This window comes from Cervus elaphus, chromosome 26 (assembly GCF_910594005.1).
Source record: "Cervus elaphus chromosome 26, mCerEla1.1, whole genome shotgun sequence".
Lineage (NCBI taxonomy): Eukaryota > Metazoa > Chordata > Mammalia > Artiodactyla > Cervidae > Cervus > Cervus elaphus.
In genome coordinates, this window is record NC_057840.1 from 34,079,597 (window position 1) to 34,106,698 (window position 27,102).

At 45.4% G+C, this 27,102-nt stretch overlaps 2 protein-coding genes across 3 annotated transcripts in view; one reads left to right on the forward strand and one right to left on the reverse strand.

Annotated features, from left to right (window-relative positions):
- Positions 1-13,112, reverse strand: part of LOC122684484 (UL16-binding protein 1-like) — an 81,009-nt gene extending 67,897 nt beyond the window's left edge. Inside the window, exons 1-2 of one of the 2 annotated variants that reach the window (XM_043888601.1) lie at positions 12,958-13,112; positions 12,663-12,778 (exon numbers count right to left, since the gene is read on the reverse strand). The gene's annotated coding sequence lies outside the window, so the exon portion shown is untranslated. Of the gene's footprint in view, positions 1-12,662 lie in introns of both variants that reach the window. The other variant, XM_043888600.1, reaches the window with a different exon arrangement.
- PPP1R14C (protein phosphatase 1 regulatory inhibitor subunit 14C) overlaps positions 11,780-27,102 on the forward strand; it is an 80,412-nt gene continuing 65,089 nt past the window's right edge. The window contains exon 1 of the mRNA XM_043888602.1: positions 11,780-12,098. Within this exon, the coding sequence (XP_043744537.1) occupies positions 11,781-12,098 (318 nt within the window). The 5' untranslated portion in view covers position 11,780. The remainder of the gene's footprint in view (positions 12,099-27,102) is intronic.

The following is a 27,102-nucleotide window of genomic DNA, read 5'->3' on the forward strand; positions in this document are numbered from 1 at the left end:
GCGGACCTTTTGACAGACTTCCCTGTGGAGGACACCTGCAGTCATAGTTAAGTCTAGACCTCTCCTCACAGTCTAATCACAAGGCCAGTGAAAAGTCATCCATCACACTTTCCTCTGCAGCACCTCAGGAGTTCACCGTCTAGAGGGACCTTCTAGTTTTTTAGTAGAAACTGGCACTGGGTATGTCAGGCCCTTCATGGATTCAGTTCGGTTCAGTTGCCCAGCCGTGTCCGACTCTTTGTGATCCCATGAATTGCAGCACGCCAGGCCTCCCTATCCAACACCAACTCTCAGAGTCCACCCAAACCCATGTCCATCGAGTCAGTGATGCCATCCAACCATTTCATCCTCTGTCACCCACTTCTCCTCCTGCCCTCAATCTTTCCCAGCATCAGGGTCTTTTCAAATGAGTCAGCTCTTCGCATCAGGTGGCCAAAGTATTGGAGTTTCAGCCTCAACATCAGTCCTTCCAATGAACACCCAGGACTCATCTCCTTTAGGATGGACTGGTTGGATCTCCTTGCAGTTAAGGGACTCTCGAGAGTCTTCTCCAACACCACAGTTCAAAAGCATCAATTCTTTGGTGCTCAGCTTTCTTTATAGTCCAACTCTCATGTCCATACATGACCCCTGGAAAAGCCATAACCTTGACTAGATGGACCTTTGTTGACAAAGTAATGTCTCTGCTTTTTAATATGCTATCTAGGTTGGTCATAACTTTCCTTCCAAGGAGTAAGCGTCTTTTAATTTCATGGCTGCAGTCACCATCTGCAGTGATTTTAGAGCCCCCAAAATTAAGTCAGCCACTGTTTCCACTGTTTCCCCGTCTATTTGCCATGAAGTGATGGGACCAGATGCCATGATCTTAGTTTTCTGAATGTTGAGCTTTAAGCCAACTTTTTCACTCTCCTCTTTCACTTTCATCAAGAGGCCCTTTAGTTCTTCTTCACTTTCTGCCATATGGGTGGTGTCAGCTGCATATCTGAGGTTATTGATATTTCTCCCAGCAATCTTGATTCCAGCTTATGCTTCCTCCAGCCCAGCGTTTCTCATGATGTACTCTGCATATAAGTTAAATAAGCAGGGTGACAATATACAGCCTTGATGGACTCCTTTTCCTATTTGGAACCAGTCTGTTGTTCCATGTCCAGTTCTAACTGTTGCTTCCTGACCTGCATACCGGTTTCTCAAGAGGCAGGTCAGGTGGTCTGGTATTCCCTTCTCTTTCAGAATTTTCCACAGTTTACTGTGATCCACACAGTCAAAGCCTTCAGCATAGATATACCCAGCCCCTTTTCCTTGTGTTGGAGCCCATTGTAACACAATGCAACACACAGTACAACATGACGCAACGCAGTGAAGCCAACAGTCCTCAGAGACATACAGGAATAAGAGATGGATTTTTTTTCTTTTTTCTTTTGTTATTTTTAAAACATAATTTTATGATTATATTTATTTATTTATTTTTTACCATGCTGGGCCTTCGTTGCTGCCCAGGCTTTCTCTAGTTGTAGTGAGTGGGGGTAACTCTTCTTCGGGGTGTGTGGGCTTCTCATTGTGGAGGTTTCTCTTGTTGCAGAGCACAGGCTCTAAGGTACACAGGTTTCGGAAGTTGTGGCTCCCAGTATCTAGAACACAGGCTCAGTAGCTGTGGCACATGGGCTTGGTTGCCCAGAGGCATGTGGGATCTTCCTGGATCAAGGATGGAGCCCACATCTCCTGGATTAGCAAGCAGATCCTTTACCACTGAGCCACCAGCGAAGCCTGGGATGTGGATTTCTAAAGGAAGGAGTCTTGTGCCATCCTCCAGAGCACGTGGCGGGCAGATTGCAGAGGCTACACGAGCTTCTCAGGAGGTGAACGTCTTTCTGGGTCACTAGAATCAGCCCTGTTCTAACAGAGATTTCCAGAGGAGGAAGTGAAGGCCAGCACCCCATTCTCCCAAGCTGGAGGGCAATGCCCTGTTATTATTGCTATAGATACTACAACATCTGTTAGAGTTGATGAGTCACTCATCATGACAACACGGGACCTGTGGCTCAGGATTTTCAGAGAGTTGTTCCTGAGCTGGTGCCAGTGACTGGTCTGTTCTGTTTCTGGGTCACGGCAAGATAAGCTCAGAATGTGAGAGTAGACGTTTGAGAAATTTTAGAGACAACCGATGTTGCCAGGAGACCAGTGGTACAGACTGGGGTCAGACAGCAGGGCTTGGAGCAGTCTGAGCGCTGTGACGCTCACTTGGTGAGTCAAAGATGACACTGGCTGCAGATTAGCTGTGCCCTGTGGGACCACGCCTCGGTCCATGTGACCTGGTCCTTTACCACAGATGGCCTGGGGTGGTAGCCTTTGGAATCATTCCTCTTTTTGCAGATGGGGAAAACAACTGCTCAGCCCACGGCAGAGTCAGGTGAGAGGAGAACCAGAGTCATCAGCGGACTTCACACCTGATTCCTCAGCCACTGTCTCATAAAAGCCTCAAACCAACAAGGTGTTGAAAAGCTGAAACTAAATACTGAAAGGGGGTTAGAGCTCCAGCTGGTGTGTGGGCCCTGGGGAGAACAGAGAGACAGTTATTTCTTTTGTTTACTATGGAAACATAGTAAAAAATCCTGGAGCTTCTCTGTAGAGGGGGGAAGTGTGATTTCCTGTGATTTTAAAAGAACAACCACCACCAGATTGAGCCTAGACTGAGGAGAGATGAGAGAGACCTGCATTTCTGTATATTTGAATTGGAGAGCCAAGAGGGGGGAAAAAAAAAAGCATATAGCCAGAAGTGGAGATTAGTTTCACTCATTCCCTATTTTGGGGCACCTAACATGTGGTAAGCACACTGTTCTTGGTGCTGAGAATATAAACTCCAATTAGCCTCCTCCTCCTCTTCCAGAGTTTACAATCGAGTGGGAGGGACAGATGACTTAACAGACACCTTCTGCTGACAATGAGAAGCCTAGTGCTACTACTGTTTTGAAAAATGAAAGTGAAGTCACTCAGTCGTATCTGACTCTTTGTGACCCCATGGAGTGTAGCCTGCCAGGCTCCTCCATCCATGGGATTCTCCAGGCAAGAATACTGGAGTGGATTGCCATTTCCTTCCCCAACTACTGTTTTAGGAAGTGGAAAAAGTGAACAGTGAAGTCCCTGCCCTCATGAAATTTACATTCAGGCAGGAGAGTGAGTCAGTTAACAAGTACATATGCACTTTTCAAGAAGTCATACAAAGGAGAAGGAGAAAAGAAAGCGATCAAGGGGCGAGAGAGGGCAGAGAGGAGGCCTGTGGAGGAGGTGACCTTGGAGCAGAGACGTGATCACAAAAAGGCTTGATGGGTGATGTGACAGGTGGTGGCCAATGAGCAGACATGAGAGCAACACCAAGCTGAGACCAAGGACATCTTGAATAGCTTAGTCCAGGAGGTGAGACCTGAGATGATCCTGGAGAGGTGAGGGGTCAGCCTGGCACCATGGGGAGCTTGGAAGGGGTGTATAGGTACAGGTAAAAGTAGATGGTGAGTGTTCTGTATTTGGGAATCCACGTTCAGTGATATGTCGGGCAGAGTGAGGTATGTACGTGTATTGGGTGGGATGCGGCATGTTTGAACAGATGCTGGAGCAAAAAGCAAGGGCCGGAGCAAGAAAAGCCTGTGTGCAATGCGAGGTTGTTCGTACTTTAGCCTGAAAGCAATGGGAGATATGGAGGGATTTTTTTAAGCATAGGATCTTGATCACATTTGTTTTCAGAAATGTCTCTGTGGGAGGAATATAGACAATGGATGGAAGGCAGGTCATGAAGATAAAGTAGGAGAGCACTGGAAACATCCAGCGGAGAGTGTGAGGACCAGAGGAGGAGGCAGATCTCAGATCCAGACAATAAAGACTTGCTTATTGATTGGACAGGGTGGATAAGAGAATGAGGGAGATGGTTCTCAAGTTTCTAGAATAAACAAGTGAGTGATGCTAAAAGGTCCTGGCAAAAGGAAACTGGGAAAAGGAAGTAGGTCCTAGGAAGTCGGTGATGTCGTTTAGAACTTGTTAATTTCAGGTGACTTCAAGGCATGTAGGTGAAGGCACCAACTGAGTAAGCAGTGGATATGTGTGTTTGCCTCCATTTATTGGAACTTGTCGATGGGAATGCTGAGTCTGCTGTGTAATGACTGGAGCAGGTTCCCTCTGGAGATGTTTCCCATTGTTCTCTTCACATTCCTGGAGTCAGGACATGCCTATGGCCATAATTTCTCTGCGACATTATTGGAACTACAGTAAGTTCTCTCTGCGGTGTTTATGATCCCTCCACACATAACAGCAGGCACTGTTCTAGGTGCTTTTTCTCCAGATGCCCATTCTCTCTCAGAACAACCTGTAAAACAAGTGCTACTGATCCTTTTATAGACGGGCAAATGGAGGCGCAGAGAGCTTAAGTAACTTGCAAGGTCACACAGTGCCTAAGCGGCAGAACTGAGGCGAAGTCGCTCAGTCGTTTCAGACTTTGCGGCCCATAGACCGTAGCCTGCCAGGCTCCTCCATCCATGGGATTTTCCAGGCAGGAATACTGGAGTGGGTTGCCATTTCCTTCTCCATAAGTGGCAGAGGTCAGATTCAATCCAGGCACTTGGGATACGGGCTTTGTGCCGGGTTTTTTTTTTGTGTTGTTGTTTTTGTTCAGTCACTAAGTCGTGTCCAACTCTTTTCGACCCCATGGACTGCAGCAGCCAGGCTCCTCTACCCAGTTCTACCCTCCAGTTCTCCACTATCTCCCAGAGTTTGCTCAAATTTGTGTCCATTGAGTGGGTGATGCTATTTAACCATCTCATCCTTTGCCTTCACCCTTTGCCCAGCACTCTATTCTTGCCCTGAGGCTGGAGGCTCTACCAATCTCTGATGGCCTTCTATCTTTACCCTCCAGGGACTCCACCATTTCCTGAGGGAGTATAGAGGTTCAGCAAAGGCCCATGCTCATGTCCAGAACATTCTTGTTTAATTCTTTCGCAGCACTTCCCGGAGGATCACACTCAAGTTCTGTGTCAGTCATTTGGGGTCAAAATTGTTGACCGGAACACTTAATTTAATAGTGACAGAAAGAGAGCACTGGAGAAATAAATAACCATGCTGGAGGGTGCCAGGATTGATGCTTGAAGGTATGATTCTGGCTGACAGCAGCTCTTTTCCAATTCTGGGTTGCAATCCCATAGTAGGTTGGGAAATCTGTTTAGTAGATTGTGAGCAGCAGTCTTTATTAATAATAGGACAGAATAGAATAGGATGTGTCAGAGTGTATGACATGTCATATGGGTAAGTTATGTGTGTAGACGTATATTTAGGTCATGCCAGAAATGTATTTCTTATTGTGGTTTGTGGTAAAAAAAAAAAAAAAAAAAGTTTTAATAAACTGGGCTAGAGCAGCCTTTACTGTGCTAACCATCCATGACCAAAACAATATTCACTGGACTGTTTTGCTCTCAAATGAATTGAGATCAATATATATTTGTGTTGTTGCTACTTAGTTGCTAACTCAAGTCTGACTCTTTGTGGCCCCATAGATTGTAGCCCACTGGGGTCCTCTGTCCATGGGGCTTCCCAGGTTCTTTACCCCTGAACCACCATGGAAGCCCCCTGTGCCTGTGTGCTTTAATAGTAAACATATTTGCATAGCGCATGGGCACTAAAGGTGATGTGTCTGTAGATCTAAAGCTTGGACCAGGATTCTGCTGGAGATTGTTCATCTGGAGAGTCTGTGACAGGTAGATGGTAGGTTGTCAAAGTAGAAGATTCACTAGGAGACAGAGTCACCTTGAGTGAGCGTATGAATGAATAAAGAAGAAGCAGAGGGAAGAACCCTGGAGAATCACTTACCTTGAAGGTGGAGATGCAGGAAAAGGAGTTCACCAGAATTACAGTGATGGGCTTCCCAGTGGCACAAGTGATAAAGAAAGTGAAAGTCGCTCGGTCGTGTCCGACTCTTTGTGACCCCAAGGACTATACAGTCCATGGAGACTATACTCCATGGAGTGGCTAGCCTTTCCCTTCTCCAGGGGATCTTTCCAACCCAGGGATTGAACCCAGGTCTCCCGAATTGCAGGTGGATTCTTTACCAGCTGAACCACCAGGGAAGCCCCGTGGTCAAGAACCTACCTGTAATGTAAGAGACAAAGAGACACGGGTTTGATTCCTGGGTCTGGAAGATCCCCTGGAGGAGGGCATGGCAACCCACTCCAGTATTTTTGTCTGGAGAGTCCCAAGGACAGAGGAGCCTGGCGGGCTACGTAGGGTCACAAAGAGCCGGACACGACTGAACCGACTTAGCACGCACAGATGCGTGGTGATGGAATAGACAGAGGTGGAACAAATCCAGGAGGATGTTATCCAGGAGGATGTTGGCCAGGAGAGAGTCAAGACTGTCAAGCGTGGCAGGAGTTCAAAGTAGATAAGAGCTGAGAAGGCACAACTGAATTGAGCGACATGAAGACCTTGCTTGGCAGCGGTGGCAGTCACGCTGCAGAGGGCTGAGTGAGAGCGAAGTCAGAGATGTTGGGGAATGGACAACTCTTCCAGAACACTGGACAGTGAAAGAGGGAGGGCAGGAGGACATTGGCTGGACAGGGGAGAATCGGCTTCTCTTGAGAGTTTAGTCTCACAGAAAAAGACAAAATATTTTATAAGTGAGGCTTACAGGAAGCCACAGGGATATTTAATCTTTGTTAGAAGGGATGCAATGAAGCTATGGGTTTCTCCCCCTGTTTTTCATCATCTCTGAATTGTCACATAAGAATTTCTGTTAATTGCTAACACAAAGAACTGTGACAGTGACTGCTGTTGATTCTGATTATTTATGCAAATAGTGGCTAAGTTCATTTAGGAATTATGACTTCAAATTGTAGAACATAATACAATCAAATGCCCAGAATTAGGAAGGGGAAAAAAAAAGTCAGTGGGGGAAGCGTAGATGAAGTAGTAGCCATAAGGAAACTACACTGATATAGGTTAACAATATCACTTCTCTCAATGCATAAAGAATAATGAAATAATGGGCTGTATTCTGAAAACTAAAAATACTGTGAACAGTTGATAGAATCCTAAAGAACAGATGATATTTTCTCTACTTTTATAATGAAAAACAGACTTATTAAGTTACTTTTTGTTTGTCTTTTTGCTTTATCACATCTCTGAGAGAAATCAGGGGCAGGCATCTTATCACTGACCTGTATGAGTCAAGATAAGAATTCTCTGTTGAGGTCTAGCTTTGGGGGCTGTAATTATCACAGTCGCAAGGCAGATTCCCAAGTGTTGCATAATTATTGCAACAACTAGCCTTTAAAAAGTAAGGAAATTGGGTCTAAGTATGAACATTTGTATTTTAGTCCTTCTTTCCTCTAAGAAGGAAGAAAGCCCTGGGACCCTTGATTTTCACCCTTTTCTAACAACCTTTAGCAAGGATTTTTCCAGTAGTCATGTATGGGTGTGAGATTTGGACTATAAACAAAGCTGAGTGCCAAAGAATTGATGCTTTTGAACTGTGGTTTGGAGAAGACTCTTGAGAGTCCCTTGGACTTCGAGGAGATCCGACCAGTCAATCCCAAAGGAAACCAGTCCTGAATGTTCATTGGAAGGACTGATGCTGAAGCTGAAACTCCAATACTTTGGCCATCTGATGAGAAGAACTGACTCACTTGAAAAGTCCCTGATGCTGGGAAAGATTGAAGGCAGGAGGAGAAGGGGACAGCAGAGGATGAGATGGTTGGATGGCCTCACTGACTTGATGGAAATGAGTTTGAGTAAGCTCCAGGAGTTGGTGATGAACAGGGAGGCCTGGCGTGCTGTGGTCCATGGGCAAAGAGTCGGACATGGCTGAGAGACTGAACTGAACTGATTAATTGTTTTTGATTAACTGCCATTAAAAAAATTATTTACTTTAGAAAAGAAAGAGTTTGCCCTGAACAAATTTACACATAAGTCTTATAGGTAAGAAATATCTTTGGTTTTACTGAATTTAAATATTCATCTGTATAAATGGTTTCTAGCCTGGGGTGGGGGGAATGATTCCCTTGCTCCCAAATACTTTGTCTTCAGTATTTGAAATCTGCAAAAAACAGTAATTCTATGATCCATCAAGATTTGAACATTGAGTTTTGATTATTCAAGCATGGAGGGGTGTGTGTGTGTATATGTGTGTGTGTGTATTTGTGGTGGGAATGGGCTGTGCAGTTCACTTTGAATGTAAATTATATCCCGGGGACTTCCCTGGAAGTCCAGTGGTTAAGACTTCCAGCTCTCAATGCAGGGGATATAGGCTAGGTCCCTAGGCAGGGAATTAAGATCCTGCATGCCCCACAGTGTGGCAAAACAACAACAACAACAAAAAGATGTCCATGGTATATTCTTAAGTTTAAAAAAAAAAAAAAGTAAATTATGTCCTGGGTGGAGCTATGGGATTTATAGGAAGAGGGACTCTTGTTTAGTTCAACTCATAATTCCAAGTCAAGGTGACTCATTCAGGCATCTGAAAGTCAGTGTACCCCTGGAAGGAGGCTAACTCCTCCCTGGCTATTTTTCTACAAGTTAGGATGTGAAAACTCTAAATTTCTTCTTAAATGTCTCTTACTACTTGTCACTTTTGAAGTCATGAAAGTGAAAGCTGTATTTTAAGCATAAAGGAAAAAGCATCTTATACAGTGAGAAAAAACTGGCACAAGAAATTCTCAGAAAGAACTTAGTCAATTTTTATAAATCCTTTGAAGTTATTCTCGAATGACTGAATTCATTGTCCAAAGACTCAAAGTAAGGAGTCGGAATTTCCCACTCTTTGCCACACTCCTGGATCCCAGGCATAGTTTTCAAAATAAATGGGAATAGCCAGGCCCCAGCACCAGAACGAGGCCGAGGTTTTATATAGTTTCTCCCTCATGAAGTACAATTTTAGCTGTTTTTGTTTTGAACGAAATTCTCTTGGTTAGTCCAGTTGGTTAAAGCTGGTGCTAGCTAAATTGAATAAGTGCCAGACGTCGAGAGGGAGACAAGCTTAGTCTCTCTCTGTGTTGGGGGGAGAGTCTTGTTGATCACTGCCTACCCTCCTCTGCCTCCTCAGCCTAGCTGACAAAGCTCCTTTTTGTTGATGTGCTTGCCCTCTTGGTTATGAGCACAGGGTTTAAAATGATCTACCCCCTAAGGCAGGTGGGGGTGGAGGTCATGGGGAGAATTCTCATCAGTCTCTAGGAGCAAGAATCTGCCTGCCAATGCGGGAGAAGCAGGAGATGCAGTTTCGATCCTTGGGTTGGAAAGATTCCTTGGAAGAGGAAATGGCAACCCACTCTAATATTCTTGACCGGATAATCCCATGGACAGAGGTGCCTGGCAGACTACAGTCCATGGGGTCGCAGAGTTGGACAGAACTGAAGCGACCAAGCATGCATGCACCAGGACCTATACCAGCCACCTTTTTTTCCCCCCACACAATCCCCACTAGATCTTTCCTTTCATTCTGCAAGGCCAGACATGTCCCGATGATGAACATTGGGCAGGGAACACTTTAGGAAAATCCCTTCACCGTCATGTTCCAGCTGGAAAACCCCACACGAAAGAATAAAGCAGACACAAACCTGGGGAGAGGAAACCAGGGAACCAGATGCAAAGCCAGAAGAGTCAGAACAAAGCTCTGGCCACTTTTATTTCCAGTGTCTTTATGTCTTTATAGCTGTGAGTCTAAGGGCCCAGCTAGAATCCTCTCCATCAAAGAAAGTATTCAGAGGAAACTGACTTGATTCTTTATCTCTGAGAAACTCGGGTAGCTGCTAGTACCCTTTGCTGCCATGCTGTCCGACTCTTCGTGGCCCAATGGACTGTAGTCCACCAGGCTCCTCTGTCCGTGAGATTTTTCAGGCAAGAATACTGGAGTGGGCTGCCATTTCCTCCTCCAGGGGATCTCCCCAGCCCAGGGATTGAACCCAAGTTTTCTTTGTCTCCTGCATTGGCAGCCAGATTCTTTACCACTGAGCCACCTTGAGAAGTGTCCAGTAGCATTTAAAAGAATTTTGTACAAAGTTTGTACTTATGTTTGAGTATCTTTATGATTTCTTTCAATGGTCTGAACAGAAATGTATTGTTATGACCGATACCACATAAATATATGTCTCCCAATAATTTTATACACATACACACACAGTTTTCTGCTTATAACTTCTGCTCCATCTCCTTGCCCTAAACTTTATAAGAAACTCATTCATTTATAACTTTTCCTGACTGTATAGCTTGGTCATAACTTTCCTTCCTGACCAACCTAGACAGCGTATTTAAAAACAGAGACATTACTTTGTCAACAAAGGTCCATCTAGTCAAGGCTATGGTTTTTCCAGTGGTCATGTATGGATGTGAGAGCTGGACTATAAAGAATGCTGAGCGCAGAAGAATTGATGCTTTTGAACTGTGGTGTTGGAGAAGACTCTTGAGAGTCCCTTGGACTGCAAGGAGATCCAACCAGTCCATCCTAAAGGAGATCAGTCCTGGGTGTTCATTGGAAGGACTGATGTTGAAGCTGAAACTCCAGTACTTTGGCCACCTGATGTGAAGAGCTGACACATTTGAAAGGACCCTGATGCTGGAAAAGATTGAGGGCAGGAGGAGAAGGGGACGACGGAGGATGGGATGGTTGGATGGTATCACCGACTTGATGGACATGGGTTTGAGCGGACTCCAGGAGCTGGTGATGGACAGGGAGGCCTGGCATGCTGCGGTTCATAGGGTCGCAAAGAGTCGGACATGACTAAGCGACTGAACTGAACTGAACTGGCTGTATAAAGTTTTAAAAGTAGTCTCAGCTGTTATTTTCCTAGCTAAAAAGAGGTTGTTTGGCAATGGTATTGAGAGAGGAAAGGTGGCCAGCAGGGAATACTACAATGCCAGAAATGGAAGACCGGGAACCAGCAGGGGCTCACAGAGAGAGATTTGCGTCCCCAGTCTCTTGCCCAAGAGACAGCGAGCCTTCTGCCCTTTAGATATAGAGATACCTTCATGCTCTGCCTATGAAGAAACGAGACACGGTGTAAGAGGAGAAAAACTGGTCTGGAGAGTATTTTTCAGGTGCGGGATTGCCTCATGGCACAAACATCGCCTAGTCAATTTTCTCACAAACCCAGGGAGAAAGCGGCAAGAACAGGGATGGGTGTTTGGAGCGGTGGGGTGGGGCCAGGAGGGGAGGAGACAGGTCCCCGCCCTCCCAGGAGGCGGGAGGGAGAGCAAAAACCTTTGCCAGGGACCTGCGGCTCCGTCCCTTCCCGCGTCGCCTGCCCCCTCCCCCGGCGGTCGCCAGTATCCCCCAGCGCTGGCCAAGGCCGCGGGCGGCGGTGGGCTTCCTGCGCTTCGGGACGGCGGGAGAAGAGCAATCCTTGTGTCCCGGGGGACAGAACACGGTCATCCGCGCAGAGGACCATCCCTGGCAGCAGACCCTCGCCAGTCCTCCCGGTGTCCACACCCCGGCGCCCGCGTCGTCTGCGCGCCCACATTCGCTCCGCCGCGCGCAGCTCCCACGCCCCTGGCTGCTGCCTGCCGGGCGCCGGATCCGCCTCCCCGGTTGGACCGAGAGGGTCGTCGGCGGCGTCTTTAAGGCTGGGTCCCCGCCCCTGCCTCCTCCCCGCTCTCCCCCGCCCGTGCTCCTCCAGACCTCCCCGGAGCGGGCGGCGGCGAGGAGCAGGTGCCGGCGAAGCCCTCGCATGCCGCTGCCCGGCCCGAGGTGGTAGCGGCGCCTGGCGCTCCGCCTGTCCTCCTCCGGGCCGCACTCCGGCTCCTACGCGCGCGGGGACATGTCGGTGGCGACAGGCAGCAGCGAGGCGGCCGGCGGGGCCGGGGGCGGCGGCGCGCGGGTTTTCTTCCAGAGTCCCCGGGGCGGCGCCGGCGGCAGCCCCGGCTCGAGCAGCGGCTCGGGCTCCTCCCGGGAGGACTCGGCGCCCGTGGCCACCGCGGCCGCCGCCGGGCACGCTCAGCAACCGCAGCAGCAGCAGCAACAGCGGCGCCACCAGCAGGGAAAAGTGACGGTGAAATACGACCGCAAGGAGCTTCGGAAACGGCTGGTGCTGGAGGAGTGGATCGTGGAGCAGCTGGGACAGCTGTATGGCTGCGAGGTACCTGGGCGCGGGGCCGGGAGGGTCGGGGTGGGGGGCCTCGCGCACCCGGCTGTGCCAACACAGGAATTCTCCAGGGCTCCGACTCCCGGCTGCGCGCCGCCCTGGTTCCTGGGGACCCAGGGCTGGGAGCGAGACGCGGCGCGTTCTCTCCCCAGGGTGCCCTCTGGTGCCAGGGCGCATCCTGCTTGGGTTCAGCTGCCGGGTGTCCGGAGAGCTGGGGGGCCCCATGATGGTCGTGGGGAGGGCCGGGTCTTGCTCAGCGCACTGCCTTTCTCCCACCCCTGGGCTCTCCTCGGCTTCAGCTGCAGCTTCCCAAAGTGGGGCTCGGAGGGGCTCACCCAGCTGCGCGCAAGAACAGGACTCCCTGCTCTGGGGATCCTGGCAACCCCGAGTTTCGTGGAGAGGGAGCAGGGAAGAGACTGAAAGCCGCTTCACCGAGAGGAGAGGTTCTGGGGATCCCAGAGGCCCCTTGCGTTCTTGAAATAACATCACAAAACCATAAGCTGAACGCGTTCCCAGTTCCAGCCAGCCCCGACGCGTGTCCCCACGATTCGTCCTTACCTTACCAAAGCTGCACGCGTTGGGCTTTGTTGAAGCAGGTCTCTTTCTTCCTGCCCAGTTTGAGTTACTCGCGTTGATGGGCGCAGAATGAGAGCCTTGGGCAACCTGGAAGGGTGCTGGGTGGAGGAAGGGAGCCTGCGGGTGAGCTGGGAATTCCCCAGCTCCCCCCTCCGCCGCGACATTTACTTCCCACAGTTCAGGGGCTAAGCCTGTAGCAAGTCTGCCGCGTAAGGAGAAACGATTGGTGTGTTTTTGGAGAAATACTAAGAACAAACTGTAACAAAACTGTGGTTACCGAAAAATGACCGAAGCTAAAATGCTCTCGCAGGAGAGTCTTTTTAATGGCAGTAGTTGTAAATGAAGTATTCTACTTCTCTTAAGAGAGTGGAGTTTGGAAAGGGTGGAAGGATGAAGAGGGTTAATAATTAAGGATATGGCTTCTGAGTTAAAGCTGGGTTTGCTTTCATCCGGCTGTTACCCTCTTCAGCAAAAATGAAAGCCAGATGAACCCACTGGCTTTTCCTCTGGTTTGGATTTCACACATTTTATGGCCTATTGTGAATACATATTTTCCTTAATATTCTCATCGCGCGAGGAAACAGCATTCTCATTACGGACTCCTGATGAATGATTATGATATAATGAAGCTTGACTATATGACTAATGGGCTTGTAAAAATATATTGTTCCTCCAGCCCAGCTCTTATAAAAGCATTTTAATTGCGTAAATAAAAACTGGCCCAAAACGAAAGTGTTTATGGTGTTTTTTAAGTAGGAAGTTGGCAAAACTCTTTAAAGAAACAATATATTTGATTTCGATGGGGTTACTGTGGGGGTGGATGGAAGACTCAGTCTTGCCTCTGTAGAATCCAGTTAGTTTTCATTTATTTCATACTAGTCTTTATGCTCCATTTTGGGTTTAGAGAAGATTTGGGTTAATAGAGAAACTACTGTTGAAATTAACTATGCTTTAGTAATGCTCCTTTTATGGCAGACCAATTACATGTAGCTTGGGAAAGAGTTCCAGCCTCTTAGCAAGGTTGGTAAATCATGTATTTTCAAAAATCTTCAGAGTAACTGGTAAAAAAAAAAAAAAAAAATGGAAGATTGAATGCTCATTGTATTAAACATGTAGATTAGGTACGTATTTTAAAGGGTAAATATGACCTTGCAGCTTTTCCTTGTGCTTCTCATATTGCAGACCTCCGCATATAGCAAACAGCTAAAGATCTGAGAGGTTTTGTGGTAAAATGACACAAGATGCTATATGCTGCTAGCTTGTTATTAAAATGTGGCAGGTATTTCTAGATTCGAGTTGCTTGTTCTGTCATGTTAGGTTGAAGAGCTATAAGTCATGTTGGCAATTTATAAATACTATGCTGATGCTACACCTTCACTGAATAATAAAAAGCCTGTGGACTAATAAGTAGCCATATAAAGGACTGTCTTCTTCCATCTCTTTCTCCACTAGTAGGGCTCTATTTTTAGCTTCAGCTCTCTGGTCTGGTAGCCTTTCCTTGCTGATAGTTTCAAGTATTTCAGCCTCTGGTGTGTAAATTGAGAAGGACCTAGCTGGTTTGTAGCTCTGAATCTCCTGAATATGAAGGTTCGGAAATGTCCAAATGGTGTGTGTATGAAATTGACATGGAAAGCCAACTTGCCAGACTTCAGCTCAGCCAAAGGCTTGAGCTGTCTGCCAGGTTGGGTGCTTTCTAGATGAACACATATGTAATTTCAGAAAAACTTGCATCAGGAAGGTCAGCAGTTAGGTGCCCTGTCCTTCTCAGAATAGGAAATAGTGGTCTTTTAGGGTGCCATAAAGTGTGATATTTTAAATTAGAAAGGAGTCGGGGAAGGGGGGGAGAAATACACAGAATAACTTCCTGGCTGTGGTTTTATCTAGAAGTTTGCAGTGGCCAATCAGTTTTGTATAGAGAATAACACAAAGAGAATTTATGGAGTACTTGTATTAGGTCCCAGATGTTGTTCTAGGCCCTTTGTGTACACTGATTCATTAGTCTTTACAACAACCCATATGGACAGGGTGCTGTTATCCTCTCTGTTTTATAGACGAGGAAACTGGGAGACACAGCAGAAGTAAGAGGCTTTCCCAAGCTCCATAGCTGGTGGATGGCACTGGGTAGATGGCATGGACTCTGAGTCCATGTTCTAACCACCAAGCCTGCTTCTAACTCTGCAGGGTCCTGTGTAAGAGAACAGATGGAGGCCTCACAGTATGTGTCTGAATATTTAAAAGTCATGAATCAAGCTATTGAGTGTTTCTTTAAAATGTGGTTCCTCCTACCTTGACAACTGTATCTTCATAATGACCCAGAAAGCAAGGTTTGAACCGTGAATTCCCAGATCTCCCAGAGCTCAGAACTGATCCAAAGAACCTTTTTCTCTGGCCCAGGGCCTGCTTCCTTTGGCTGTTCACCTGTGATACCATCCTACCTGGTGTATTGTGTCCACTTGCACGTGCAGTCTGTCCACACCCTCTGCCATCCCCTAACCATGCCTCTGGCTCCAACCAAGGACCTGGAAGGACTTGGTTCATGCTTTGAAAGTGTCTGCGTATTTGATCAGGGGATGCTGGCGACTTGAAGTGTAGCCTAAAACCAGATAGAGGCTTACCGGTCCTGGATGGGTAAATCCACCTGGTACTCTGCAGGAAAATGCCTGTGGCAGGAGTGGCCTGGGGCTATGACCCCTCTTACACAGTCTAAACATAGTATCGTTAAACAGCACAGCCTTTTGGATATAAACATAAATGTCTTTATAGATTCTAAAATGGTTATGTTTATAGTTATTTTCCATTTCGTCTACTTGTACAGGTAGTTACATTTTCACCTAGGAATTTGATTATCCTGGAACTGCGAGGTTAACTCTATATCAACATGTCAGGATTTCTGTTTTAAGACATTTTCATATCTCTCCCAAACCCTGATGGTTTTAAAGAGCATTTGATATCTGGCATAATGTCTACTTTGACAAGTATTGCAAGAGGACTTACTGGATAAGTCATGTCAATTTTTTTCATCTTGCTCAGCATCAAGATAACATCAGTACTTCCAGTTTTGCAATTTGATTTGCTTTGGAAATAAAAGCCTGTTGTTAATCTTGGATTACTGAAACCCTCGCAGCAGCCTAGGCATAAACAGACTTGTACACGGAGGGTATCCCCTGGTGATCCTGACTGTCCATTCAGAAGGACTTTCCTTTTCCAGCATCAGCCTGCATTTTTAAAAAATTTATTTATTTTTTTAATTGAAGGATAATGGCTTTACAGAATTTTGTTGTTTTCTGTCAAACCTCAACATGATGTCTGCATTTTAAAAAGTGGTTTCTGGCACATTACACTTTTTCATCTTCCCTTTCTCCCTACCATCTTCATTCTGTAAATCAGTGGTTCTCAAAATATTTTGATTGTGGCCCTTGAAAGAAATTCCCTTGCTTCCTGATACCTACACTAACACATGGATGGATACAGAGATTCACAAAGACCAGTTAATGTTACCATGTACGCAAAAGAAAAATTACCAAGTTAATATAAAATGCATGCATGTATGCATGCCAACTCGCTTCAGTTGTGTCTGACTCTTTGCGACCCCATGGACTGTAGCCTGCCAGGCTCCTCTGTCCATGGGATTCTCCAAGCAAGAGTACTAGACTGGGTTGCCGTGTCCTCTTCCAGGGGATCTACCTGATCTAGGAATCGAACCCACGTCTCTTAAGTCTCCTGCATTGGCAGGCAGGTTCTTTACCACTAGCACCATCTGGGAAGCCCCTAATATAAAATATGACTTTATTAATATTTAAATACAATATTCTGTTCTATTTAATTTACCAGAATTGCTGGCTCTGATCCTCTAAATTGATTTCATCACACATTTGGGGGTTGTGACCTGCCATTAAAAAAGTACTGCTCCAGAAAGGGAAACACTTAAACATATTTAAGAGACAAAGCTAAAATTTATTAAGTACTTTCTGTATCAGGTATGGTTCATGTAATCCTAGTAACAACCTTTGATAGTCCCATTTCATGGATGTGGAAACTGAGGCTCAGAGAAGTCTAGAAGTTGCCTGAGGCCCCTCAGCTGGAACACAGCAGAGCAGGGCTGTGTCCAGAAAGCCAGACGCACCCTAACCACTGCTTCCTGCGATGGGACAGTACCCGGCACTCTCTGTGAACCCCTGTAGGTTGCCTGCTCCCGGATGCAGCTGCGGTAACTTCTGGGTTGACTGATGTTGCATGCAGAGGGACACAGGTGTCTGTGGGTTTGTTCCTGGATCAGGCCTCTTCTTTTCAGTTCAGGTCCTTACTTTGTTCTCAACTCCCAGTCTACAACATCAAGTTAGCTTGCTTTGCTGGAAGGTAGAAACTGCTGTCTAGAAGATGATGTGCAGATAATGTGGTGAATCCCCATTTATGTAGCTATTTGAGAATGAATCGACTTTTCAACAAAACTGCTTAACATGGATACCAAGGAGGAAGGGGGGATGGGATGAATTGGGAGATTGGGATTGACAAATATACCCTGCTATGACGTGGGTTGCCATTCCCTTCTCCAGTGGATCTTCCTGACCCAGGGCTCAAACCCGGGTCTCCCGTGTTGCAGGTAGATTCTTTCCTGTGTGAGCCTCCAGGGAAGCCCCTAACGTACAAAATAGACAACTAACGAGAACCTACTGGATAGCACGGGGAACTCTACTCGCAGGGAACGATAGCTCTGTGATCACCTAAATGGGAAGGAAGTCCAAGGACACGGGATATATGTATCCATGTGCCTGGTTTCCCTTGGCTGTGCAGTGGAAACTAACCCAGCGTTGTAACGCAACTATACTCCAATTAAAAAAAAAACAAAACAAAACTGCTTAAAGAAAACACCATAAACTCAATCTGTAAAATATTATGGACTAAATTAAACATGTTTAAAAGTCTATGAATAAAAGAATTCGAAATTGCCAAAGGCTGAAAAGAAAACTGTGCTTAACAAGTTCCCTTTGAAACAATGGTTGGGGAAATCTGACGTGGAGGCAGTGGTTAAGAGAGTCAATGCTTTGAAGTGAGGTGAACCTGAAAGCTACATTGGCCCCTGCATTGAGTAGTGCTGAGATGAGGCAACTTCCTTATTAACTTCTCTGAGTGCCACTTTACCCTGCGTTTAAGGGAATCATCCTGGCCCCTTGGTGGGGTTGTTAGAAGTTCTAAATGGGTCAGACCATGGAGCTGGAACTTAATCGGTGTAGTATGAACCACGAATGCATGCGTGCTCGGTCAGTTAGTTGTGTCCGACTCTCTGCGACCCCATGGATTGTAGCCCATCAGGCTCCTCTGTCCATGGGATTTTCCAGGCAAGAATACTGGGGTGGGTTGCCATTTCCTCTTCCAGGGGATCTTCCTGCTGCATCTCCTGCATTGGCAGACAGATTCTTTACCACTGAGCCTCCTGGGAAGCCCCAGTTGGAACCATAACCAGCCACTAGCTGTTGATCATTCTCTATGATACAGGAGGGCAGGAGTGGGGAAGAAAATGAAGTATTCATACCTAGTTAGTGGTAAAGTTTGGAGATGGATATGGGGTCACAGGTGTTGACGTGTCTTTGAACTTGAACATGAGCAAATATCATCCCCTTCTTTTTTCCTAGCGCCTTCCTTATTCTGGAAGTCCTTATGAATTTTCACTTGCATGGAGGCAAGTTGCTATTGTTCAGTCACTAAGTTGTGTTTGACTCTTTGCGACCCCATGGACTGCAGCATGCCAGGATCCTCTGTCCTCCACTATCTCTCTGAGTTTGCTCAAATTCATGTCCATTAAGTTGGTGATGCTACCTAGCCATCTCATCCTCTGCCACCCTGATCTCCTTTTGCCTTCAGTCTTCCCCAGCATTGGGGTCTTTAGACATCAACAGTTTGAAGGCAGGGTTGATTTAATTTTCTTCATCTGTGTCCCTAGGAGGGCTCAGTTCTTCGACCATTAAGCATTAACACGAATGAATGAAAAAGGATCAACCTTCAGAAAACTTTTGAAAAGTCATTGTTGTTTTAGTCCTGGATTATTTAGTGATGATCCTTTATCATACTTCTGGCTATGGAAAAATACTAATCTAGGGTTTTGTTAAACAGTCATCCATATCAAGCTCTTGCATCTTTACTGTTTGATTTCAACATTTTTGGATATACACCTACCTTCCTTGACTTATTTGTCTGAAATAGGAACTTAAAGATGGTAGCTGCAGCTGATTGATTTTTAAGCTTAGATTGAGAGAATTCATTTGAAAATTGAACTTCTTCCCTCCAGTGTCCTGTTCACTCTTTTCCTTTGCTTCTACTGTGCCCCTCACCACACTAACCTACCTGCCCTTCTCATCTCTGGCAACTGTTTGCTTCCAGTATCTTCTGTTTTTCTCCCACCATTGAAACAACCTGGCTTCCTAGGGTACCCTTGCTTACCTCAGAGCTGTCCTCTCTTTCTAGATGGAGGGAGCAGTGAAGTCTGTTTGATTTTCCTTGTGGTCTGCACACCATGTGCATAATTGCATTTTGTAGTCTACTTTCCTATCTCTTGTCTCCTGCACTTGGCTATTTCACACCTTCACCTGGCTTTGCAAGGTACCTTTGTTGTTACCTGAACTGCCCCTTGCAGCCTCCTGTGTTCAAGCCAGGCCAGCTGCCCTCCCAAGCAGGCTCTTAATTTCTCTCCTATCTGGGCTGCTTTTTCAGCCTCCCCTTTTCACCCTAGCACACACACAAGTTGCAGTGTTTCTTTTTGTTACCAACAACCCCCTACCACAAAAATGCTTTCCTTTTTCAATCCTGTACTTCCTTTGATTGTGGCCCTATCTTCTCCTTCCCTTACTATTTTTCCAGATCTCTCTCCTCCATGACACCACTGTTGATCCGTTACAATCTGATGTCGGCTTCTGCCACGGTTTCCCTGAGGATCTCCTTGCTTCTCAACCCAGTGGGTTTGTTTGGGTCTCTATTTCATTGACCTTCTGAGGCCTTCGGTGCCCTTCTGCATTTCCTGGGAAGCCCTTTGCTCTAAGCAGATCTCTCCTGGGTCTCATCCTAATCATTAACGACTCTTCCAGCCTCCTCTGCATTTTCTTCCTCTGCCTTCCTCTTCCGTGATATCACACCAGCTCTGTCTTTGGGTCCCTACTCTATTCTCTGTATTTTTCTTCCCACTGCTACACCCTCTTTCTGAGTGATATGAATATTCCTGTGGCTTCAGTCACTGTTCACACACTGACAACTCTTCAATCTCCATTTTTAGCCCTGATCTGTTTTCGGAGTACCAGACATATTCAGAGGCCTGGTGGGAGCCTCATCTTCAGCTGCTCTGAAGCTGAGTTTCTTGTCATCCTCTGCAAACCTGCCCGCTTCCTCGGTTCCCTCGGTAGATGGTGGGCATGCTGTCTGCAGGTGTCCCAGCCAAAATTACACTGGCTCCCTTCTCTGACCTCTCCCTGCGGGTCACACCCAGCAGTCAGGAGACTTGGTTGGTGCCTGCCCCTTCCAGCCCTGGAATCTGACTGCGTGGCTTCTCACTGCCGCCGCTTTAGTCCAGCACCTTACAACGTCTCACCTGTATTATAGCACGAGACACTTGGGTCTCTTGCCCCTCAAATTCCTGCTACCAAGAGTACTAGTACTACTACAATCCTTCTGCTAGTGCTGCTGGTATTACTACTTCTGCTACTCAAATAGCTCTCGGTCAAGGGCCAGGTGATGTATACATTTTATCTCCAACAGCCGATCCTGGCAGTGACTTTATGGGGTGGGAAGTATCATCTTCATTGCTTCGCATTATAGAGGAAGAAACTGAGGTCAGAGAAGTTGCTCCTTGTCCCTGTCCAAGGTCACGGTGAGCAGAGTCACATGGCCTCCATGCTGCGGTTGCTCCCATCAGCTGCTTGTCTCAAGTTCTTACTGCACACCCGATCCTTGCTGAGCGCGAGTTCTGTCCTTGCAGTAACTCAGGAAGGGAGGTCGAGAGACTGCGGTACAGAGGCCTTGAGCCACAGGTCTCAGTCAGAGGCAACATCGGCTCCAGTGGGGAGGCTGGAGCGAAGCCCTGTCTCCGGTTCCTGGGCTGGGGTCTTCTCCTCTGATCCCTCACCTCCAGCTCTCCCTCCCCACCAGAGCTTCAGAGCCCCGTCCACATGGCTGGAGTGTTTCCAAAATCCTGACCCGATCTAGCCTTCAGGGTACAGCTTGAGACAAAACTCGGGGTCCCCTCTCTGGTCCCATCTCTTGTCCCCACCCCACCCCTGCTTTCCGTCCCCCTTGCTTTCTCCCTCTGCCAGAGCCACCTCTCCCTCCCTCCTCCTCCTCACCTGTCTACCTCTTATCTGTTCTCCTCCAGGAAGCCTCTGTGACAGGTGCTGTCCCCAGCAAGCTGGCCGACCAGTCTTTGCTGGCTTGTGCTTACCCATGTCTCAGCACCTTTCTGTAATCCTGTCCCCTGGCCTTGCTGCCAGCTTCGTAAAGGTGGAATCTTGTGGTCCCTGCAGCCTGGGTGGCCTCTTCATCCTGTCTGCACTCAGGGGCCCAGGACCTGGCTGTCAAGTGAGTGACGCAAAAACTGGCCCAGTAGACCAGTTGGCAGCATCTTCTGGTGCCATGCATTTCAGAAGTACAGCTCCCAAATTAAGTGCATTGATGTAGTATGACTCTGCCTGTATTAAAAACCTGCTCTTCTTGAGACTTCCCTGGTGGTCCAGTGATTAAGACTCCACGCTTCCAGTGCAGGGGACTTGGGTTCAATTCTTGGTCAGGAAACTAAGATCCCACATACAGCATGCAGCATGGCCAAAAGAAAAAAAAAAACCCAAAACTTCTCCTTTATCCTTGATGAAGTTTTGGTTCTTTTTCATGGTTAGGAATTATATCCATGCAGGTTTTTTTTTGCCTGGAAAATTCCATGGGCAGAGGAGCCTGGCAGGCTACAGTCCATGGGGCCACAAAGAGTGGGACATGACTGAGCAACCCAGCACACAGTTTTTTGAAACTGTGAATTAAAAGAGTATTATGATGGAATAAGGCATTGATGCCCGGGTCATAAAAGTCTTCAAAGGGAGTAATCACACATTACTGCCATTCTTCTCTGTAATTTTAATTTTTCATTATGTACAAGAATATTACTTTGTTTGCACAGTAATTGTTCACTTCTTTGGGAGTGGAGATGCTTGCTGTACTGGGAAGAGGTGAGGGCTTTTCCAGCAGCAGATAAGATTCAGAGCAACAGGCTCACACATGTCTTGATGGAACAAGGAATGAAAGCCAGGATTCCTGCCTCTGCTTAAAAGTTCAGGCCAATAAATTCTCACCAGGTTTTTCTTAGTCAGCATTGGCATTTTGGAAATCTGTTCCACTGCGTAAAAGCTGAGAAACAAGGAGACCAGAGTGTGATTTAGTCTCTAAAGCATCACTCTATGGTTGAGGATAAAATGATCACAGAAGGGCTTTTCCTTTTTGAAAGAATCCTTGGGGCAAACTGTGGAAAGACTTGTGAAGGGCAAGAATATTCATTTATTCATTCATTCCAACAGACATTTGCATAGATGGGGAAAGAGGAATAAGACGCCAACATCCATTTAAATTAGGTAAGAGAAAAAGAGAAAGTAAAGGAACCCTGTCCATTATAGGAGGAGAATGGAGGCATCTACATCCTTGGAAGTCCTTTGATGGCAGCAACTCTCTCCTGTTTGTAGTTGCATTTCTTTATTGCCTTTTCATACTGCTCATAGGGTTCTTGAGGCATGAATACTGAAATGGTTTGCCATTCCCTTTTCCAGTGGACCACATTTTGTCGGAACTCTCCACCCATCCATCTTGGGTGGCCCTACACAGCATGGCTCATAGCTTCATTGAGTTACACAAGGCTGTGATCCATGGGATGATTTTGATTAGTTTCTGTGATTGTGGTTTTCATTCTGGAGGTTGTAGAATTATAGTTCTTGCTTCTTCTGTCTGTCATAAGGGTGGTGTCATCTGCATATCTGAGATTATTGATATTTCTCCTGGCAGTCTTGATTCCAGCTTGTGCTTCATCCAGCCCGGCATTTCCCACGATGTACTCTGCACATAAGTTAAATAAGCAGGGTAACAACATACAGCCTTGACATACTCCTTTCCCAATTTTGAACCAGTTTTCTGCCACCCTTTTGGCAGAAAGTGAAGAGAAACTAAAGAGCTTCTTGATGAAGGTGAAAGAGGAGAGTAAAAAAGCTGGCTTAAAATGCAACATTCAAAAAACCAAGATCATAGCATCCGATCCGATCACTTCATGGCAAATAGATGGGGAAACAATGAAAACAGTGCAGGCTATTTTCTTGGGCTCCAAAATCACTGCATATGGTGACTGCAGCCATGCAATTAGAAGACACTTGCCCTTTGGAAGGAAAGCTATGACAAACCTAGACAGCATATTAAAAAGCAGAGACACTACTTTGCTGACAAAGGTCTGTCTAGTCAGAGCTATGGTTTTTCCAGTAGTCATGTATAGATGTGAGAGCTGGACCATAAAGAAAGCTGAGTGCTGAAGAATTGATGCTTTTGAACTGTGGTGTTGGAGAAGAGTCTTGAGAGTCCCTTGGACTGCAAGGAGATCAAACCAGTCAATCCTAAAATAAATTAGTCCTGATTATTCATTGGAAGGGCTGATGTTGAAGCTGAAGTTTCAATACTTTGGCCATCTGATGTAAAGAACTGACTTATTGGAGAAGACTCTGATGCTGGGAAAGATTGAAGGCAGGAGGAGAAGGGGACTACAGAGGATGAGATGGTTAAAAAGCATCACCAACTCAATGGACATGAGTTTGACCAAGCTCCAGGAGTTGGTGATGGAAATGGAAGCCTGGTGTGCTGCAGTCCATGAGGTCACAAAGAGTCAGACATGACTGAGAGACTGAACTGAATTGAATAAAACACATCAATCACTTCCCACACACCCATCTTCCGATACCATCACATTCAGGGCCAAAGTTACAACAGACGAATTTTGCAATTTTGCAGTCCCTTGGACTGCAAGAAGATCCAACCAGTCAATCCTGAATACTCATTGGAAGGACTGATGCTGAAGCTAAAGCTCCAATACTTTGACCACCTGATACAAAGAGCCGACTCATTGGAAAAGACCCTGATGATGGGAAAGATTGATGGTAGGAAGAGAAGGGGACAACAGAGGATGAGAATGGTTGGATGGCATCACTGCCTCAATGGACATGAGAGCAAACTCTGGGAGATAGTGAAAGACAGGGAAGCCTGACGTGCTGCAGTTCATGGGATCGCAGAGTCAGACACAACTTAATGACTGAACAACAACAACAAATTTACTGCCTACTGGTCGTGTCCTTTTTCCTTTGCTCTAAGCCTGCTTTCAGGAAGATTATCTTAAATTCATTGACATGTTATCTTTCATTTTAATAGAAAGTAAGGTCTTAAGTAAGAGAAAGTCATCATTTAATAACTGAACTTCAGGAATGAATAAACAGGGCAGGCTCTATCATTTATGGGCTGTGGGACCTTGCTGGTGTCTATGAAATCTCTGACTCAAAATATGTTTCTAATATGATGTTGTGGGAATGACCTGGCCTCTGTTCTAATGGGCAGCCCGCTTACCAGCCAGACGACCTTGGCAAGTCATATTCATGATAGGCTTTTGTTTTCAGGTTTTCTTTCCTCATCTTAAAAAAAAAGCGGGGGTGGGGTGAGTCTAGGACTTCCTTGACTGATCTTTAGAGGTTCTATAATAAATCCAGATGTGCACTGGAGAAAAGGAGATTTATTAAAGGGTGGGTGATGCTGGAAGCAGTAATAGAGGGTCTTTCCTTTCAAGGCAAACCTGAGACAATTAGACTAGTTCACCCAAAGATCATCTGATTTCCATAGTCACTTCAGTAGTTAAAGTGAGTGTCTCCACCATTCCTTTGCATAATCTCTTGTGTGATGCCACTTGAATGGGAAGGATCAAATTGAGAAGGCTTTTAAAAAGAGAGAAACCCTCTTTCCCCCTCCAGTACTTTCCCCCTACCATTGACTTCCAAGTTGAATTTGAAATCTAACGGTGCAGATACTCAGAGCTAGTCTTATCTGCCTTTTTTTTTTTTTTTGCATTTAATTGGGCTAACCTTTAAGAAGAGCTGACGTATCTGACTTAAAGCTTTTAGGCATATAATTTTTAATATTGGCTGTTGGGGACTTTTCCAGTTCTAATTATTTGTCTTTTATCTTGGCAGCTCATAATTAACTAATGGTGGTATTTATTTTAACTTGAGGAGGATTTGTGTTGAGATCTAAAATGAGCATTCGAGAGAGAAAATGCGGCAGATTTAGGAAATAAATTTTTAAAAAGGCGAGGAGCATAAATTAGCCTAAATAAGAGGCTGAAGAAATCTGTACTCAACAAATTAATTTTCACTGGGGAATTTATTCCTGAAATGTCACTTTATAGTTAGATTTAGAACTAACATGACAGGATAGAAAAATGAAATTAAGATTTTTTTTCATAGACACTTCTGGTAGAAAGTGGAAAGCAGAATTGATTGCTCTTTATAATATTGGTTTATTTTGTTTTATGATAGAATCCGTAAAGCCCCATCAGATAATCCCATTCAATCCATGCAAATGCTCTGTGATGTGAGTGGTCATCCTATTTCTAAATGAGAAAATTGAGTCTCAGAGGGGCTTAGTAACATGCCCAAGTTTAAATTGCCAGTAAGAAGAACAAGACTCAGAAGCAGTTCTTGGAAACTGTGAACATCAGTTTCACCTTCACCCACTGATTATTTCCATGTGTTCTAGCATTTTTGACCAATACCTCAGGTAAAACTTTTCTGCTTAATTTATTTTATTTATTTTCAAATATTCTGCATCTTAGTTGAACAATTTATAGCATTCTGTTATTTTTCAGAAGAATCATTTACCGGATTCAGCTGTTTCTTTAGAAAAATTCAAATCCATTTGTTTTCGAGTACATATCACAGTTAAGTGTATAACTTATTTTGTTTTGCCAGGTTTGCATGCGCAGTTAGCATTGGGGTTCTTATGTTCTCCATTTATCCACTTACATGGAGTTTGGAAGTAAAAAGTTGGAAATTCACTTTAAATAAGCCATAAGATACAGAGTAGGTGTTTTATCCTTCATATCTGAAAATTCCAAATATTACCTTTGACATGAAGTAAAGAAATAATGCTTCTTCCAAATAAAATGTGAAAAATCCTAAACAACATCTTTTGCTTCTGCTAAGGAATATTTTTGTCCTGAGCTGCTGTGGTCAACCATCTGTTAATATCTTTTATGTTTTCTTTGTCAGTAGTACTACTAACAGAGCTGCTTTATTCATTTCTGCACATATTAATTGAATCAAGTCTGTTTCAAGGCAAGCAGGTAAGGTGTTGCATTTTCAGACTGGTAAAGATGACTTTCCTGTTCTCATGAGCTAATATTGCACATAACAGATCTAATTAGTCAACTGGTTTTTCTCCTGCTTGTGATGGGGTGTGGCAGGTCTTTAGCAAGTCGAAAGAAAATGAGTCATTGATTTGGTGCTAAAACATGATTATGCTTGCTATAATGATAACAATCTACAAATATTACAACTAAAAAGAAAATAGCATGTACTATCTCTGGTAGACAAGTGCCTTTTGTTAAGCTAAAATATTCCATTTCTTCATCAAACCCAGATGGTTCAATATTTAGTAATCTTATGCCAGAAGCAGTTTATATGGATGGATGTTTAGATAATGAAAGGACGTGTGTGTGCATGTGTGTGTGTGTGTGTGTGTATCTAGGTAAACAGACTATCACCCAAACTAGCCTGAGACTTTAAAAGCATTTAGTTGACAGTCACATCTCAAACTTCTGGAATATTCCCACATTAAACTTCAGAGAGGGATAGTAGGCTGCCTTTAATATGCGGAAGATCTGTCAGTTGAGTTCTCTCATTATTCTAAAGAGGAACTAGTTTATTTATCCTTGACACCGTACTATAAATTGCCTTGCTTAAAGCAATTTAGAACAGTCAAGGAGGGCAAAGAATGAGATACAGAGAACATACAAAACAGCAAAGTGCAATCCAAATTCTCAAGCCAACTGTTATGACTAAGACACTATCTCTACTCAGCTGCCTCTACGGTGCCAGCTTGAGTTCTGAGCAGACCTGGTGGGCGTGAGTGTGAGTGAGCAACCCCTTCATCTTCTCTCAGGAGCCTCCATCCTGCTGCTCAAGGAGGGACTTACTTCTTCATCTCAGCCTTTCCTTCAAAAGTCACAGAGCTAGACACTGAAAATCTGTGCATTTCATGGTGTGAAAATGATGCCTCAGTAAAGTGCCAGACATGCATACACAGAAGACTCTCCCTATTTCTTCTTCTTTTTGCCCAGATCAAAGGTCCCCTGGCAAAGGGCATGGCTACCCACTCCAGTATTATT